The sequence below is a fragment of the Eumetopias jubatus genome, unplaced genomic scaffold, assembly GCF_037043125.1.
Source record: "Eumetopias jubatus isolate StellerSeaLion01/CBP00866 unplaced genomic scaffold, mEumJub1_p1.0 scaffold_4, whole genome shotgun sequence".
Classification (NCBI taxonomy): domain Eukaryota; kingdom Metazoa; phylum Chordata; class Mammalia; order Carnivora; family Otariidae; genus Eumetopias; species Eumetopias jubatus.
Window position 1 is genome coordinate 79,959,450 of NW_028274810.1, and position 18,367 is coordinate 79,977,816.

The following is an 18,367-nucleotide window of genomic DNA, read 5'->3' on the forward strand; positions in this document are numbered from 1 at the left end:
TAGGAGGGGGTCTCCGGGGGCGGGGGAGAGGAGGAAGGGCGGCAGTGGGGGCAGGACCCCCCGCCCCGTTGTCTCAGCGGCGGCTGGACGTATCTGGGCTGAATCACTCGCCGGGCGCCATCTTGCCCACCCTAGATCCTTATTTTCTATTAGCTTCTATCCGTTGAGAGGTGATGAAATACCACACTGTATTTGTGGATATATCTGTTTCTCCTGTTAGATCAGCTTCTGCTTCATGTACTTTGAAAGTTTTATTAGCTGTGTAAATGTTTAGGATTGTTATGTCTTCGGGGCGCCTGGGTGGCTCAGTCGTTAAGCGTCTGCCTTCGGCTCAGGTCATGATCCCAGGGTCCTGGGATCGAGCCCTGCATCGGGCTCCCTGCTCACTCCTGCTCCTCCTGCTTGTGTTCCCTCTCTAGCTCTCTCTCTCTCTCTGTGTCAAATAAATAAATAAAACCTTTAAATGGTTCAGGAAAAAAAAAAGGATTGTTATGTCCTCTTGGTGAACTCTTTTATCATCATAAAATTATCTTCTTTATCCTTGTTAATATTCTTTGCTTTGAAATCTGTTTTGTCTGATATTAATATAGCCAATCAGGCTCTCTTTTGGTTAGTGTTAGTGTAATGCATCTTTTTCCATGTTTTTACCTTTAACCTATTTGTGTTATGTTTAAAGTAGATTTCTTATAGGCTGCATAGAGTTGGATGTTGCTTTTTATCCAGTCTGACAATGTCTGCTGATTAATTGGGGTGTATAGACTATTTAATGTGACTACTGATGTGACTGGTTTCAAATCTACCACCTTAGTATTGATTTCTGTTTGTCCCATGTGTTCTTCGTTCATTTTATCCCTATTTTTATGCTCTCCTTTGAATTAACTGAATTTTTTTTATTCCATTTTATCTCCTTTTTGTTGATTTATTTGTGGTGATAGGCAGAATAATGGTTCCTCTAAGGAGGTCAATGTCCTACTCTCAGGAACCTGTGAATATGTTATGTTACACAGCAAAGAGGAATTACGGTTGCAGATGGAATTGTTAAACAGCTGACCTTAAAACAGGGAGATTGTCCTGTATTTTCTGGTAGGCCCGATTTAAACACAAGCGTTCTTCAAAGTGGAAGAAGACAGTGTAACTGTGGAAGAAAGACACAGAGAGATGTAACGTTACTTGCCTTGAAGGTGGAGGAAGGGGGAACCATGAGTCAAGGAAAGTAGATGGGCCTCTAGAAAATGGGAAAAGCAAGGAAAAGGATTCTTTCCTAAAGTGTGGTGCTTTGTTCATTTCATTTTTTTCTCTGTGTGTTTCATTTTGAATCATTTCTGTTGATATGTCTTTAAGTTTACTGATCTTTTCTCCTGCATTGCCTACCCTGCCGTTAAATCTTTACAGTGTATTTTTATGTGTATGTCTATATATAAGCCAGGATAGACGTACCTTCATCACAGCAGTGGTTAAAAAATTTTTTTCTACAGTGTATTTTTCATCTCAGACATTATAATATTCATCTCTAGAAGCTTGATTTGGATCTTTTTTTTTTTAAGATTTTATTTATTTGTTTATTATTTATTATGGAGAGAGACTGTGAGGGGAGGAAGATCAGTGGGAGAGGGAGGAAGAAGGAGGAAAGAATCTCAAACAGACTCCTCACTGAGTGCAGAGCCCGACATGGGGCTTGAACTCACGACCTCAAGATCATGACCTGAGCCAAAACCAAGAGTTGGACACTTAACTTTCTGAGCCACCCAGGTGCCCCTCATTTGGGTCTTTAAAAAAAAATACCTTCTGTGTCTCTACTTAATATATGCAGTCATGCAATCTTGCCTGTAGCTTCTTGAATATATGGAATATAATCATAGTAATTTTAATACCTTTGTCTACCAGTTCTGTTATCTCTGTTATTTCTGGGTCACTTTTAATTAATGGGTATTTTTCCTCATTACAGGAACATTATTATTGCCAAGTATTCTGTTTTTAAGCCTCGTTTCCTTTCCTTACTTGCTTATCTTGGGCAAGCTTACTTATTCCCATGGCTTCAGCTGCTATCTTTGGGAACTTGATTCCAACCCTGGGTCTCTATTTGAATTTCTCAGCTGTACCTCAGGTTCAGTATGTCTGAAACATAACTTGCCTGTTATTTTCTTGAAGTTGCTCCTTTGTAGTCTATCTTAGTTTTTGACACCACTATAATTAGTCCCTCAAGTCAAGCTCCTCAAGAAACTTGGGAGTCATCTTAGCTTCTTTTCCCCAAGCCCTAGATGCATTTCAGCTTCACAAATATTAGATCCTTAATATTTTAAAATCCATCCTGCAGGAGGAATTTCCAGTAATGGTGGCAGAGTAAAGTGGTCTCCTGAATCCTCCCACAGATAATAATTATAAAATATGCAAAAAAAATGTATTTAAGGAAACTGGAAAGGATCCAAAAGACAGAAGCTAGAGGAGAGCTTACTCTTGAAAAACAGCAACTGGGAGTGATAAGAATTGTGAGTTTGCAGCTTTTTAAAATTTTTGCCTGAGGGCATTCACTAACTCCCACAGCAGAGGAAAGTGGCAGTGGAAAACCTCAGGCTTATTTTCTTATGGTCGCAAAGAACAGAGTTAGGATAGAAAAATTACCTGAAAACTTAAGGGGAAAGGAAAAAAAAAACATAGAAGATGGTGGAACCCATAATCTGACTAGAAACTCTACTAAAATCCCTGGCTGAACCTTTAAACTACACCCACGCAGGAAGATTCCGGAGGGCATGGTAAAAAAGCAGGCAGAGATCAGAGAGGCAGAGTTCTGTCTTTGAAAGGCAGAACCTAATGCTGGGTGAGCTCTGTGAATTCCTCAACCATGTGTAGCACAGGTGAGAGAAATCTGAAGTCTTCCTGACTTGGGGAGTCAATACAGAGTTGAAGGCTGAAAAATTAGGGAGTAATCTCATGAAGTGAAGAGAGTGCAGAGAGAGCAGGCCCAATTCTGAGTATAACCTATGGCAAAATTCTTGGCTAATCATCAGATTAAACAAGAACACCTCCAGGGGACCAGGCTAAAAAAGCAGCTGCAAGAATTATACAGAGGTATCAGTTGGTGCACATTGCAGGGGAATCAAACTCTATAGTTTAAGTCCAGATAAGTTACTTGCCTACTGGGGAAAAAAAATACTGTATACAACCCCAAAGAAAGCACAGTAAAATCCAAAGTCACTACAAATATTACATAGATGTCCAATATTCAAACAAAACCTGTTAGATGTGCAAAGTGACCAGTACTCAGGGGGAAAAAATAGTCGATGGAAACTGACTCCAATTTGACTCAGATATTGGAGTTAGTAATCAAAGACTTCAACGTATGTTCAGAAGACTAAAGAAAGTTAAAGGAAAATGGTTTTAGTGAGTGAATAATTAAGGAATTTCAAAAGAAATGTAAACAGTTTTCAAAATGAGAAAATAGAAATGAGAGAACTTCCACTTATGGCATCATGAGGGGGTCCCTAATTTTCTCATTGAAAAAATAAGTATAAAACTGGACAGAATTGTCAAAAACAAATATTTCAGGCCACTAAAAACATAATAGAGGCAGAAGCAAATGGAGAAGCATTTATCTTGAAAAGCTGGTAATGCTTTGAGCAAGTTCAGTGGGTGTCTGTAGGGGGATGATCTTCCTGGGCCATCCCCCATCAGTGTCTACCTCCACTCCAGCTCAGGTGTCAAGAAATGTAGTTTTACCAGTATATGGTTGGACATGAAACCTAGCAACTTTTCTAGAGGGTCGGCGTGATTTGGGGCAGAGGGTGACAGCTTTGCCAACTAAAAGTGGCAAACTTAGTTGGGAATGAATGGAATGAATCTACAGCTTTGCTAACCTGAGATGCACTTCCTGTTAGGGTGAGTGGTGAACCTGCCAGAAACTTAATGGGAAGATCTTGAAAATAAGAGAGCTATAGAAGGGCTGAGATAAGCTCTCCATGTATCCCTGGCTGACTGAGAAACTACCTGCATATGCAAGATATCCAGGAGAGCCTGGTAAAAGCTAAAAATCAAGGGAGACTTGAGAAGTGGCTGCAACTTTGAATGCATTCCCCAAGGAACACACAGATGGATTGACAGAGGGTGAAGCTTTATGGGCTTAATGTGTTTGAGTGACCTCTGCCCAAATCATTGATTGACTGCTAAACTATGCAGATACTGGTGTGACACCTAGGAAGCCAGGCTAAAATAAAAACAAGAAAAAAAAAAACTGAGCAGAAGTGTCAATGGCAACACACTGTGGGAGGGTTTCTCTTTCTTCAATTGAAGTATAAGGGAGTTACTAAAAATAATTAGCCCATCAGAAAAATAAAACAGAATCCTGAACTGCTACAATATATGACCTAAAATTTCCAACCAGATGTTAGGAGACTTGTCAAAAAAGAATCAGGAAAGTGTGACCCATACTCGGAAAAAAGTAATCAATAAAAATGATTCTGAGAGGACTCAGCTTTAGCAAGTCAGATTTAGCAAGACTTCAATGCTCCTGTTAAAAATACACTTAAAAAAGGGGGCTCCTGGGTGGGTCAGTCGTTAAGCGTCTGCCTTCGGCTCAGGTCATGGTCCCAGGGTCTGGGGATCAAGGCCCGTATCAGGCTCCCTGCTCAGTGGGAAGCCTGCTTCTCCCTCTCCCACTCCCCCTGCTTGTATTCCCTCTCTCGCTGTCTCTCTCTGTCAAATAAAATCTTTTAAAAAAATAAAAATATGCTTAAAAAACTAAAGGAATCTATGTTCAAAGATATAAAGGAAAATGAGGTGACAATTACCCAACAAATAGTGGCTCTAACCACTTTTTACTTAAGAGAGTGAGTTTCTGTTGTTTTAAGCCACCATGTTTGTGGTAATTTATTATGGCAGCCCTAGGAGACTGATATAGTCATGTTCATGGATTGGGACTTAGAATGCCAAAACGGTCTTGAAAATGAACAACAAAGTTGAAGGACTTAAACTCTCCAACTTTAAGACTTACTATATAAAGCTACAGTAATCAAAGCAGTGGTATTGGTGTAAAGATGCAATCTGTGAAACAGAATAGAGTCCAGAAGTAGACCCGCACAGATATGGTTAATTGATGCACCAAGGCAATTTGAAAAGAGGATAATCTTTTAAATAAATGGATGCTGGAACAATTAGACAGTTATATGAAAAAAACATGAACATCGGCCCTTACCTTACAGAAAAATTAGCTCAAAATGGATTATAGACCTAAATTTAAGAGCTGAAATTATAAAACTTATAGAAGAAAACAGAGGAAAACCTTTTTGTGATCTTGTCACTAAATAAATAAATGAATAAATAAACTAAATATCACTAAAAGCATGAAGTAAAAAAGAAAAAAATGATAAATTAGAATTAAAAAATTAAAAACTTTGGCTATTTAAAAGACACTACTAAGAAAAACGAAAAGGCAAGCTACAGACTGGGAAAGCATATTTGCAAATTAAATACCTAACAAAGGTCTTGTTTCTAGAATATATATAGAGCTCTTGTAACTTAATTAGAAAACTAATAATAAAGCAAAGGATTTGAACAGATAGTCCAGGAAAGAATTTATATAATAGACATCGAATAAGTGCATGAAAAGATACTTAACATCATTAATCATTAGAAAAATGCAAATTAAAACCACAGTAAGACGCCATTATGCACCTTGATAATGGCTAAACTTAAAAAGACTCCCGAAACCAATTTCTGGCAAGGTTGTAGAACAACTGGAATTCTCATACTGGTGGTGGGACTATATAATGTCACAACAACTTTGGAAAGTAATGTGGCAGTTTTTTAAAAAGTTAAAGGCATATCTTCCATATGACCAGGTGTTCTACTCATAGATATGTACACAAGAGAAACGAAAGATATGTTCATACAGAGACTTATAGAGGAATATTTATATCAGCTGAATTTATAATAGGCAAAAACTGAAATCAACCCAAATGTCCATCTGTTGGTGAATGAATAAACAAATTGTGGTATATTCATATAACAGAATGGTACTCGGCAATCATAAGGGAACAATTATTGCTACAGACAGCAACATGGACCAACAGAATAATATTGCTGAGTGAAAGCTGACGAAAAGAGTACCTACAATGTGATTCCATTTATATAAAATTCTAGAGGATGTAAACTAATCTATAGTGACTGGAGGCAGAGCAGTGGTTGCTTGGGGCTGGGAGTTGGGAGAAGGGGTTACAAAGGAGCATGAGGAATCTTTGGAAATGATGGAGATGTTCATTATCTTGATTGTGATGATGGTTTCATGGCTGTATGCATATGGTAAAATTTGTCAAATTGCACACTTTAAATATGTTCAGTTTATTATATGTCAGTTATGCCTTAATAGAGTAAAAAGTGGACAAAGATTTGAATAAACTTCATCCAAGAAAATATATGACTGGCCAATAAATACATGAAAAGATATTCAATTTCATTAGTCATCCAAAAAATGCAAATTAAATCGCAGTGAGATACCATTAGAATGACAAAAAAATAAAAAGACCAAGAATACCAAGTATTGGTGAGTTTGAAGAGCAGCAGGAACTCTCATGCATTGCTGGTGGAAATGCAAAATGGTAGAGCCACTTTAGATAACAGTTCAGTTTCTTATGAAGTTCAACATACGCTTATATGTAACCAGCAATAAATACTTCTGAGTATTTACCCAAAATAAATTAAAACACATGTTTACAGAAACTTTGGATTTCAAACATTTATAACAGATTTATTTATAAGAGCTGAGAACTGAAAACAGATATCAATAGATGAATGGATAAATAAATTTTGGTATATCTCTAGAATGGTATACTACTCGGTAATAAAAAGGAAGGAACTACTGTTATACACAGTGCCATGGATGAACCTTTAAAACATTATGTTGAGTGAAAGCAGCCAGAAATGAAAATAGTATGTATATGATTAATTTTATATGAAATACAAGAAAGCCCAGACTAACTAGTGGGGACACAAGACATATCAGTGGTTGCGTGAGCCTGAGGGTGGAGGTAGGAATTTACTGCAAAGGGGAATGAGCCAACTTCTAGGGCTGATCGAAATGGTTTCTGTCTTGATTGTTGTTATGTGGTTATAGACCCTTGTCAAAACTCATAGACCTGTACACTTTAACAATTAAGTGATTAACAATTAAGTTGATTTAAAAAAATCCATACCACCAGCTTTGTTTAGCCACTCATCGTTTCTCATTTGGATGCATGCAGTACCCTCCTAAGTGGTATTCCTTCTGTTGTCTTAGTTCTTCAAATCCTTATATGATGCAGCAACCTGAATGATCCACTTGAGACGGAAACCTGACTTTGTCACTTACCTGTATACAGCCCTATAATTGCCCACCATTACCCGACACCTTAGAGTAGCATATGTCTTCTTTAGTCTGGCCCTTGACTATCTATCCAGCTCATCTCCATTACTTTCTGCCTTCCTGCCTTATGACTCTCAGTTCCCAGCACAAGCCATGCTAATCTCATTTCCTGTACCTATACTCACCTCTCCCCTCAGCCTTTTGTCAAGTAAACAACTGTTTACCTTTTAAAATTCAGCTAGGACTCACCTCTAGAAAATGCCTTTATTTATTTAAACCATCCTTTTTCACATGCTCCCTCTCCAAGAGAGGAATTAAGTACTCTTCAGACTATACTTTTTCGATTCGTCATAACTTTATCCTTTTGGCTTCTTATGTTTTTTGTTCTCTCTCTCACTAGATTGTGCACTTGTTGAGCACAGCAATTATATTTTATTTATATTTTGGATCCACAAGGCCTGTTGCATAGTAAGTGCTTAATAAGTATTTGTAGAAAGATTGAATATAAATGTTGAGAAAAGAAGATATAAGTAAACATAGAATGATTATTACTGTTTTGTTTTAAGCAAACATTTCTCTCTTTGCATAGAGAAAAAGACCGGGAAGATTTATAACAACATTTTAACACCAGTTTGGGTGGTGAGATTAGTTCCTTTAATATTTTTGACAGTTTTGCATTTTTCATAAAAACATTTAGCGTGCAATTATTTTATGAGACATAACCTAAAAAACTGGCGGTATAACTTTTGCCTATTCAAATGTATTTTTGCATCTCTTTAGGTCCACAAGGCAGTTGTAATTTCCAGTCCCTTGACCCCCGTCCTGACTGCGGAGATTCCTGGTTGGTCAAAGAATATGTCAGTCCAGCATGAGACATCAGAGGATCCTGGTACTCTGCCTAGCACTCAGCAAGTAAAAAGCCTTGGGAAAATTCAGATTTCTACCCCTTTGCCAGTGGCTCCCTCCTACAGTTATGCTACCCCTAACCCCCAGGCCTCTTTCCAGATCACCTCAGCACCATACCCAGGTGAGGCCCTTTGCTTCTGCCCTTGGAGATAGAATGGAAAAGTAGAGCATTTGATCATAGTGTTCTCTTTAGCACGAGGGAAGAAGACAGCCATGACTTTTGAGTACTGTAGGTTAGAGAAAAAATAATTCTGTCTTTGTTCCTATAGTCATAGAACCTGGGGCTCTCCATCCTTCTCAACAGGCCCCAGCCTATGGGAATTAATGGGGCTCACTTTCCCAGAGCCAGATTCCACTGTGCCTGGGATTTAAAGGCACAAGATCCAATTAAGCAATGTTCAAAGACCAAACAGAAGCCACTGGGAAGAAAGTTGGACCTTTGTACCTATTTGCCTTCTGAATGGCTGATTGTAGGTCAGATATTTGTCTTTCTGATTTTGGCAGCATCTTTATTTTTAAAGCAACCCATCCATAGGGAGGAGATTTATAAGCAGTGTTGCCTTAACAAGTCTGTGCTTCGTGAGTGCTGTTGTAAGGTATTAGGAGGAAATGGTTAATCAAGGAAACTAACTTGATCTTTATCCCCTGAAAAAGGCAACAGGGTAAAGCAAAGCCAGTGAGAATGAATTTTTGCTGGTTTTTGATTCCCTAGGCTCTTTTTTCCTGGTAGAGTAACATGAAATTTTGGGGGTTTCAATCCTGAGGCACTAAAGTAATTTTTGTGTTCAGGCAGAATGCCTGTAATCTTTGGTGTAATTATAAAGAGTTTGAGTAACACTATATTTTTGTCCATTATACTCTTTCTGAGTATAGTGGTTTCTCTTTCCTTTCTTTGCATTTCTTGTCTTTTTTTTTTTTTTAAAGTCACTTCAGAGAATTCTTATTCAACCTCCTAGGGTATCTAAATGCTGAAGTTTCCATAAGGAAGATATCATTTCTTCTTCAGTACAGTGTTCCCAAGCAGACAGATAGATCTCAAATTTCATATTTGTCTAGGAAGTCCTTACCCCCTAGTCTGGAAATATGGGTGGACCAGCCATTTGTTTGCTTTAAGCTCTCTGTTTCCTAGGTCTCATACCTAATAACCATTATTGTCAGAGAAATAAGATTTATATAATAGTGGTTCTCAACAACCTGCAAAAGTTTTGGTTGTTACACTTATGGAGGAGGCGTGCTACTGATACCTAGTGGGTGGGGGCCGGGGAACCTGCCAGCTCTCTTACAGCACACAGAACAGTTTCCCCCGCCCCCCACAACAAAGAATTATCTGGTCCCAAATGTCAGTAGTGCCAGGGTTGAGAAACCCAGACATGTATGAAATAGCTATTGAAATAGTGTGAAGACCGCATATATAGCTATTAGCTGACGTGGGTATTCCAAAAATGCTGAGGTACCTCAGATAAGTTTGAACTGAAATGGTCTGGGAAGCTTTCTTGGAGAGAAGACTGGCTTTAAGCTAGAAACAAAGTACTGACTGAGAATAAAGAAAGCATACACCCCAGTTGAAGGAAATAGCATTAGTAAAGTCCCCAAGAGTAGACTATGTCTTCTGTGGAGCACAAGAAGGAAAATTAACATAATTAGAGGCAGAACTGGGGAGGAAGTGTGAGGTGGTGTGATCAGATGTTAATGGTTCTCTAATGCCAGGTTAGCAGTTGGCCTTGAACACGGTGTGGGAGTGGAGAGTCTTAAGTAGGAGAGTAACATGGTGGGGGGAGTATTTTAGAAAAACTAATGGTGGCGGGTGTTTTAGGAAGACAGAATGGATTAGAGTGGGGTGTGCTGGCAGAGGGAAGACCAGTTAAGATTCTTGGAATAACCTAAGTCTGTGGTTGTAGCAATTGGAATAGAAAGAAATTAAGGCCGGCCTTGTGATCAACATTTGGCTTTTCTTTTAGGAACTTAATAGATGTATTTATTAGAAAGTTGTTTATCAGCGTAAAGATGATCCTTGAAACACTGTTGAACTCTGATTATTGAACTCCATGGAAATTACTATATAAAGAGGGCTTAGGGACAGACTGTAGTTAAAATACAGTGGAGAGGGGCGCCTGGGTGGCTCAGTCGGTTAAGCGGCTGCCTTCGGCTCAGGTCATGATCCTGGGGTCCTGGGATCAAGCCCCGCGTCAGGCTCCCTGCTCAGCAGAGAGCCTGCTTCTCCCTCTCTGCCTGCCTCTCTGCTTACTTGTGCTCTCTATCTCTCTGTCAAATAAAAATAAAATCTTTAAAAAAAAAACACAGTGGAGAAAAACTCAGAGACAAAGGAATAAAAGTAGAATAATATGATGTCATGATAACCTGACAGTTTTAATAACAAAGCAGTCAGCAGTATTAGATGCCACTGAAGTAAAGGTTGAGAAAGAATTACTGGATTTGCTAAGGAGCAGTTTGTGGATGTCCTCAAAAGATCTTTTTCAGTGGAAAAATGGGGGCAGAGTAAAATTTTAGGGGATTAAAGAGTAGATAAATAATTAGGAAATAAAGGCAGTAACTGAATATTGTTTATAAAAGAAATTTGGCCCCAAAAGGATGGAGAGGAATGAGGTAGTCTGGATCTAATTTCTTATCTCTTGTATATTTTCTTTGTTTCCAGTTATAAAGGAACTGGTGGTATCTGCTGGAAAAAGTGTCCAGATGACCCTGCCTAAGAATGAAGTTCAGTTAAATGCATATGTTCTCCAAGAACCACTTGAAGGTAAAACATCCCCTTAGTTACATTTGGATAATGTTTTAATTTATGATATTTACCTACCTTAACTCATTTACTCATTGCAATAGTCCTGTGAGAACAGGCTATAGTATGCACATGCACAAATGTTTATCTGATGCAAGAGGCAATATAATATAATGTTTGAAATCATGGGCTTCAATGTCAAGCCTGGGTTCAAATCCCAGCTCAGCCAGACATTAGCTGAATGATTTTAAGCAAATTATTTCTGTGCTTCCCTTTCTTTCTCGGTAAAAATGAGGATAATAAGTTCTACTTCATAAGGTTACTTTAAGGACAAAATGAAATGGTACATAAGGGACCTACCTCAGTGCCTAGCATATAGCTGATGCTCATTATGTGGAGGTTGTATTATATCCCTTTAAAGGAGGAAGAAACTGAGACTGAGGTTTAACCTATTTATTTTGTACAAACTAGTAAAATAGCAGATATAGAACTTGTAGAAGAGTGATCTAAGACTATGGCTAATAGAGATTTGACATTAAAAAAAAAAGGAAGACAGGGCTTCCGTGTGACTTCGTTGGTTAAGTGTCTGACTCTTGATTTCAGCTTAGGTCGTGATCTCAGGGTCATGAGATCGAGCACTGCTTGTCCCTCTCCCTCCCTCTGCTTGTGCTCTTGCGCGCTCTCTCTCTCTCTCTCTCTCTCTCTCTCTCTCTCCAAATAAATAAATAAATAAATAAAATCTTAAAAAAAAAAGAAGACAGGCCCAATGTGATACACAAAATTCAGATTTATGAAATACATAAATTAGGGGATGATGCATTCATTATTTAAGAAAACTTTTATAATATGAGCATCCCTTTCACCTTTGAAGTATATATTAATATGCCAAAATTTGGCTTAGAAACACATATGCATCCCACCAGAGTTGCCAAAGAAAAAAAAAGTAACACATATGCACTTTAAGACTTTCTCTGACAATAGTGAAGCATACTTTGATGGAAAATGATTGCATTGGGTTTATGCTACTCATTGCAGGGTTAGTCAAGTCGAATGCCATACTCTAGGATTCAGGATGGGGTCCTTCCATTTTAGGTACACACCTTTCCTATACAGTAGTCCTACTTTCTAAAAGGCCTAATACCAAATAGTGTATTTATGCAAAAGTACTTTTCCAGAACATAAATGCCTTCCCCATTCTATATTTCTGCCCTCAAATTGAGGTTTCCTTATCAGGTCATTCCATCTTCCTCCAGAGAAGCTTTATCCTTACCCCCTCTGGTGGTAAGTTAAGGTGGATGAATTTGGTGGCGTTTGAAGATAGGTGAGAACTGCCCTGAGCTGCAGTTGACTCCAGTGTTTTGTGTAAAGCACTGGGTTCTGCTTTATTTTCTTGTCTAACCCCTGTTTGCATATACATGTCTGTGAGTTGCTGTCACCTTGTAGATCAGCATGTGGGTTCTAAATAAAGAGGGCTTAGGGACAGAGTATAGTTAAAATACAGTGGAGACTTTGATAAAGTCTAAAACACATGGGTTGAGAAACAGATTCTTTTCAACTCTCCTCTCCATGGGTTGTTCAGCCTTTATCAGATACATGGGATGGATGGTTTGGGGACAAGTGAACAGAACCCGCTCTGCCTACTCTTCCCCTCACTCCTGTGGCGGCCCCTGGAGCACCTCTCAGGATCCCTCTCGGGTTTGGAGGCATGGTTTGAAAACCACTGCCCTAAATCATTGAAACCAGCCTTCCGTCTAGCAGACCTATCCTCAGCTGTTCCTACCCTTGGGGCAGATTTCCAGCTGTGAGGCACAATTCATCCCCCAAGCTTTTCTGTACTAGGAATATTGTCCTTGCTTGAAATTGCGTTGCCAGCCTGAGATATTATAAAATTGTCAGTTCCCAAACTAATGTGAGTCTGTTTTCTGTGTGGAAAACAAATTTCCTACTCTAGTTGGAAAAGAGGTCATCTCTTGGCACCAGCCCCACGCTGCTGTGCTTTTCCTGCTTCTCGCCTGCCCAGACTTGCCCAGGGGACGTTTGTGAGAGCTGCCCAGGGCTGACGACTGTCCAACACAAAACTAGTGTTTCAGGGGGGAGAAAGAGTGATCGATCTTGCAACTCAGGCTTATAAAATAAAATCTGGTCTTCAGATGAAGCCTCTCTTGGAATTCAATTCTGTGCTAACTTACTTTTGAACTCATGAACTAAGAAAGAGATGACCATTCTCTGTTACGCTTTTTAGCTTTCTTCTCTTTTCCTTTTATTTTTACTTCTGGGTAGTAACATAAACTTAGCCTTCTTACCAAATCCCATCCATCCCTCGTCAGATGTGAATCTCACCCCCCTCAAAATTTAAGACCACTTTCACAGGGGCAGGATTCCATTTAGATAACGGGATCCTGTCCTTGCCCTACCCAGTCATATAGTCTGAGCTACAAATGAGGACCATTTAATGCTTGATTTGATTTTTTTTTAAGATTTTATTTATTTGTTTGAGAGAGAGAATGGTAGAGAGCATGAGAGGGAAGAGGGTCAGAGGGAGAAGCGGACTCCCCGCCGAGCAGGGAGCCCAATGCGGGACTCGATCCCGGGACTCCAGGATCATGACCTGAGCCGAAGGCAGTCGCTCAACCAACTGAGCCACCCAGGCGCCCTATGCTTAATTTGATCTTAATTAATTTCAGTGGGGACTGTTTAAAATGGGCCATCCCCTACCATCTTCTGCAGTGTGTTATTTAGCTCAGCTGGAATGAAGTAGCTCTTTTAACTCACCAGGGTGTGATGACCTCAGTGAGACAAGCATTGTTAGCACTCTGTAAAAAAGCTATTTTTGAACCATGTTATTTAGAAGTCATTGCTGTTCTTTGTTGCAAAAGAAGTTTTGCAAGAAAATGGCCTTTGTTCCCAGTGAGTTCATCTATAGTGTTTGGTAGGGCATGTTTTTTCCCTGTGATGCCACACCATGAGCAAGCTGGTATTTTGAGGGAGGATTGGCCTTGCTCAAAGGGAGGCTGGGTGTGGGGCAGGAGAGAGCATTGCTGGGAGAGAGTGGAGGAAGCCCTGACTGTAGCTGAGTCAGCAGAATCCTCCCTTTCTTTCAACAAAACGTTTGGTTTCCCTAGAGGCTCTGGGGCGGAATCTTAAAAACTAAGGCCTTGTCAAGATTTAGAAGAGATTTGTTATTGGCAGGCTGTGTGGCTGCCCTCTTTGTGTGTAGGTGTATGTTTTCATGATTTTTGTAACTGCCCTTCTATAGGAGAAACCTACACCTACGACTGGCAGCTGATTACTCATCCTAAAGACTACAGTGGAGAGATGGAAGGGAAACATTCCCAGATCCTCAAACTGTCCAAGGTGAATTTGCCTCGTCTCACTTGCAGGGCTGGGATAGAGGTGCTGACCATTTTCTAAAATGTAGAATGTAGAATTTTCTGTTCACACTTAAATCAGGAACAATCTTTCAGAAGTGAATCCTCCAAAAGCCTGGCTAACATCCAGTATTTGTTAGTGTATGATTCTCAAATGTTCATTTATGGTGAGAAGACTGTATAAGCATGGTGGTGATAGCTGAAAATATACACTAAACAGCTTTTAAGGGTAACATAAGGATTTTAGAATTTGGGAGATAAGCTAAGTTTTTTGTGGCCACAAGACTGTGTAAATTGGCTCAGTCTTTTTTGGGATTCAGTGTAGTTATTAAGAACCATAAAAATGTTCATATTCTTTGGCCAGGCATTCTCATTCATTCGTTCATTCTTTTTTTCTTCAACAACTGTTCATCATACACTAGTTATATGTCAGGCAGTGGGGATTTACCAGTGAATTGATCAAAATCTTCACATTCAAGGACAATAGAATCTCGCGGGTGATACTGGCCAGAAGCAGACAGTTAATAACAGGGGATGCACTAGGTCATTGCAGGGAGTATTGACGCCCTGGGGAGTTTGATTTCTTAGAGTTTACTCAGCTGGGTCATGACAGGTGACTCACTTTCTGGGTAAAGGGTGGAGTGCTGATACCCCATGCAGGGGAAGCAATGTCCACTGGGCCAAATAGAAACTGTGACAAAAAGGGAATTCTGTGTGGTTCAGCATGACTGGCCCCTCCAGTGTGAGAAGAACAGTGGCACAGAGTTGGAGAGATGCATGGGTCACAGAGTGAGGACTGTGAATCTTATTCATGGGGAATATGGAACCTTTGAAAGGTTTTAGATAGTAGAAAGACTAGTTCAGATTTTCAGTTTAGAAAGCTCACCCTGACTGCAGATGGGAGGAGGTAAGACTCAAACTAGGGAAACCAATTGAGAATCTGTTGAAAGGTGTAGGTGTGAGATGGTGATAGCCTGGGTTAAAAAACAAATAAGTAAAATAAAACTTAAAGGCTACTGTTGAGCTCATGATATGTGCCAGACACAGTGCTAATTGTTTTATGCTCTAACTTCATTTTATCTTTGTAATGACCCCAAGATGTAGATACTAATATCTGTTTTATAAATGGCAAAACTAAAAATCAGAAAAATAAAGTAGTTTAGCCAAAGTTCACAAAGCTCTTAAATGGTAGATTTGAACTGGAACTTTCCATCCCTAAAGCTCTTGCTTTTAACAACTATGCTATGATCATTGAAATCTAAGATGATGGCATTGTGAATGGAGAGAAGTGAGTGGATGTGAGGAATATAATGGAGGACAACTCGATAAGACCTGGTGATCATTTGATGGGGTGGAGGTGTTGGGGAAAGGATGTCTAGGATCATTCTAGCCTTTTGGCTCAGGCACCTGGGTAGATGTTGGTATGACAGTGGTGATATTTACTGAAATGAAGAACACAGAAAGAGGAGCAAGTTTGGATGAGGTTTGCAGATGATTAAATCATTTTTGGACAGAGTGAGTTTGAGGTACCTGTGAAACATTTGAGTGGAGGTGTCCAGGAAGAAACTGGGAGTCAGGGGCTAGAGAGCAGGACACAAGTCTGCGCTAGAGAGATAAATCTGCACACCAACCTCCAACAGATGACATTTGAAGCCATGGTAATATATGAGATCCTCCAGACAGAGTGTGTAGAGTACAGTTGGAATCCTGGGGAATACTGTCCTTAAAGATGTACAAGGAAGAAGAAACTGAAGGAAATGAGGAATAGGCAAAGTGAAAGCCAAGTAATGAGAGATTTCCAAGAAGAAGAATGTCAAAAACACTAGTCAATTAACATTTGCTCAAAGAAGATCATTCAGAAGAAAGGAAAAACTTCAGTCGTCTGAAAGATGTTCATCACAGCAAGCATTAGTTATAATAGTAAAAGTCTGGAAACAACCCAAATACCCAACAATGTGGAGCGCTTATGTGATATGACACACTCGGGCACTGTTCTGCAGCTATGAAAGTGACCATTAAAAAGGCTATTATAGTGGGGGAAGGTGCTCATGTTAAATGAATAGAAGAAAGAATAATAAAAAGCTTGATGCAGGTTTTTCTTTCCGATCTGCAGTGGAACCGCCACCAAGATGCAGATTTTTGTGAAAACCCTTATGGGGAAGACCATCACTCTCGAGGTTGAATCCTCAGATACAGTAGAAAATGTAAAGGCCAAGATCCAGGATAAGGAAGGAATTCCTCCTGATCAGCAGAGACTGATCTTCGCTGGCAAGCAACTGGAAGACAGACAAACTTTGTGTGACTACAGCATTCAAAAGGAGTCCACTCTTCATCTTGTGTTGAGACTTTGTGGTGGTGCTAAGAAGGAAGGAGTATTACAGCACTCCCAAGGAGAGTAAGCATAAGAGAGAGAAGGTTAAGTTGGCTGTCCTGAAATACCAGAAGGTGGATGAGAATGGCAAAATCAGTCACCTTCATCGGGAGTGCCCTTCAGATGAATGCGGTGCTGAAGTTTTTATGGCTAGCCACTTTGATAGGCATTCTTGTGCTAAATGTTGTCTGACCTATTGCTTCAACAGACCGGAAGACAAGTAATTGTGTATACGGGTTAATAAAAGACATGAACTAACAACAACAAAAAGCTTGATGCACACCTTGATTTTAACTGGACCTTGAAAGTCTAGTTCCTTGAGGTAGTGATCTTATCTTACTCCTCTCCAAACCCCAAGCCTAGGATAATGTCCAGCACATAATTGGTTCTCAGTAAATGTTTGCTGAACGAATGAACTATTTAAAATACTTTTTGTATGTGGTCAAGCATTGGGAGGAAGTAAGAGAAATATGATTAACTGATGTGTTAGGACAGTGGGATTGTGGGTGATTTTCTTTCTTTTATATTATGTTTATACACTTAGTGGAAATCAGAAGGGAAAAATATTCAGATATTTGGGAGCTATTTGGTATTTTTGCAAAATGATTTTCTTTGCAGAGATGATTATTTTAATTTCATAACTCTATGAAATAGGGTGGTTGGGCCCTTAATGTTCTTCTGAAAGGAAAATGGGAGTACAGAGATATTGAATTCCCTTTTGTTGTTCTAGAGTCAGCTAGTAATAAGATTCACATTAAAAGCTATGGTTTTTTAGTTTATAATTCATTGTTTCATCTCCTCAGCTAGTTTACTCTCTCCATTTTGGAAACTGTGCAAGAAGAGAGTGCAGTATCAGCATGGAAAGTTCAGATATGTGTGTTATTTTACATAGAATTGCTGCTCTTTGTGGTTTTCTAAAAGGTCTTCTCTCACTTCTGCAGCTTACTCCAGGCTTATATGAATTCAAAGTGATTGTAGATGGTCAAAATGCCCATGGGGAAGGCTATGTGAACGTGACGGTAAAACCAGGTATGAGTTTCCCAGCCCTACCTGCATCTCCATTGCTTCCTCTGCAGGATTCCCAAAGAGGGGGAGATTTGACTTGAAGGGTTGTTGTTCTTCTTCCTTCTTCTTCTTCTTCTTTCTTCTTCTTCTATATTCATTGGGCAGTGCCTAGTTCAATGTAATGAAAGGTTAGGTGGCAGAGCGTATGCTTTGGTTCTAGTTGGAACATTTGGCTGGGCGGAGAAACATTAATCACATGACCCCCAGTGTGGTGTGGCTTGAGCAGTAGCCTGCCTGTCTGAGAACTACTTCTCCAAGTAGGTCATGCTGAGAGAGGACCATGTGTTGTGATTAAGAGACACAAGGAGCCTGGGAGAAGCATGTAAAGGAGAACCAGCCAAATGGCTGGCTCTTTCTGATCTCTTTCCAGATATGGGTTTTGCACACAGAATTCCTCATTTAAACCCTGCCAGTCTTCTTTCACCTTGGAAATCAGATCCCGTCATTCTTTTTAAGTGATCCACCATTGGTAAGTTACAGTGCAATAACAAAGTATCTTGTTTTGCATTTTTAGGGAAATTTGGGGCAAGTTGGAGAGTAGCACATACACTGGCACAAATTCTTAATACTGGTTTCTGTCTTTGTTGGGGATA

At 39.6% G+C, this 18,367-nt stretch overlaps 1 protein-coding gene and 1 pseudogene across 6 annotated transcripts in view; both read left to right on the plus strand.

Moving 5' to 3' along the window:
* The window catches only part of KIAA0319L (KIAA0319 like), a 98,770-nt gene that overhangs the window by 51,227 nt on the left and 29,176 nt on the right, over positions 1 to 18,367 (plus strand). For all 5 annotated transcript variants that reach the window (XM_088022505.1, XM_028113791.2, XM_088022506.1 and 2 more), the window contains exons 4-7: positions 8,111 to 8,357; positions 10,890 to 10,991; positions 14,227 to 14,324; positions 17,651 to 17,738. In XM_088022505.1, coding sequence (XP_087878631.1) covers positions 8,111 to 8,357; positions 10,890 to 10,991; positions 14,227 to 14,324; positions 17,651 to 17,738 — 535 coding nt within the window. The remainder of the gene's footprint in view (positions 1 to 8,110; positions 8,358 to 10,889; positions 10,992 to 14,226; positions 14,325 to 17,650; positions 17,739 to 18,367) is intronic.
* On the plus strand, positions 14,234 to 17,736 carry LOC114217033 (ubiquitin-ribosomal protein eS31 fusion protein pseudogene; annotated as a pseudogene). Its single transcript, XR_015767994.1, has 3 exons — positions 14,234 to 14,324; positions 16,452 to 17,031; positions 17,651 to 17,736. The product of XR_015767994.1 is annotated as a ubiquitin-ribosomal protein eS31 fusion protein pseudogene (transcript).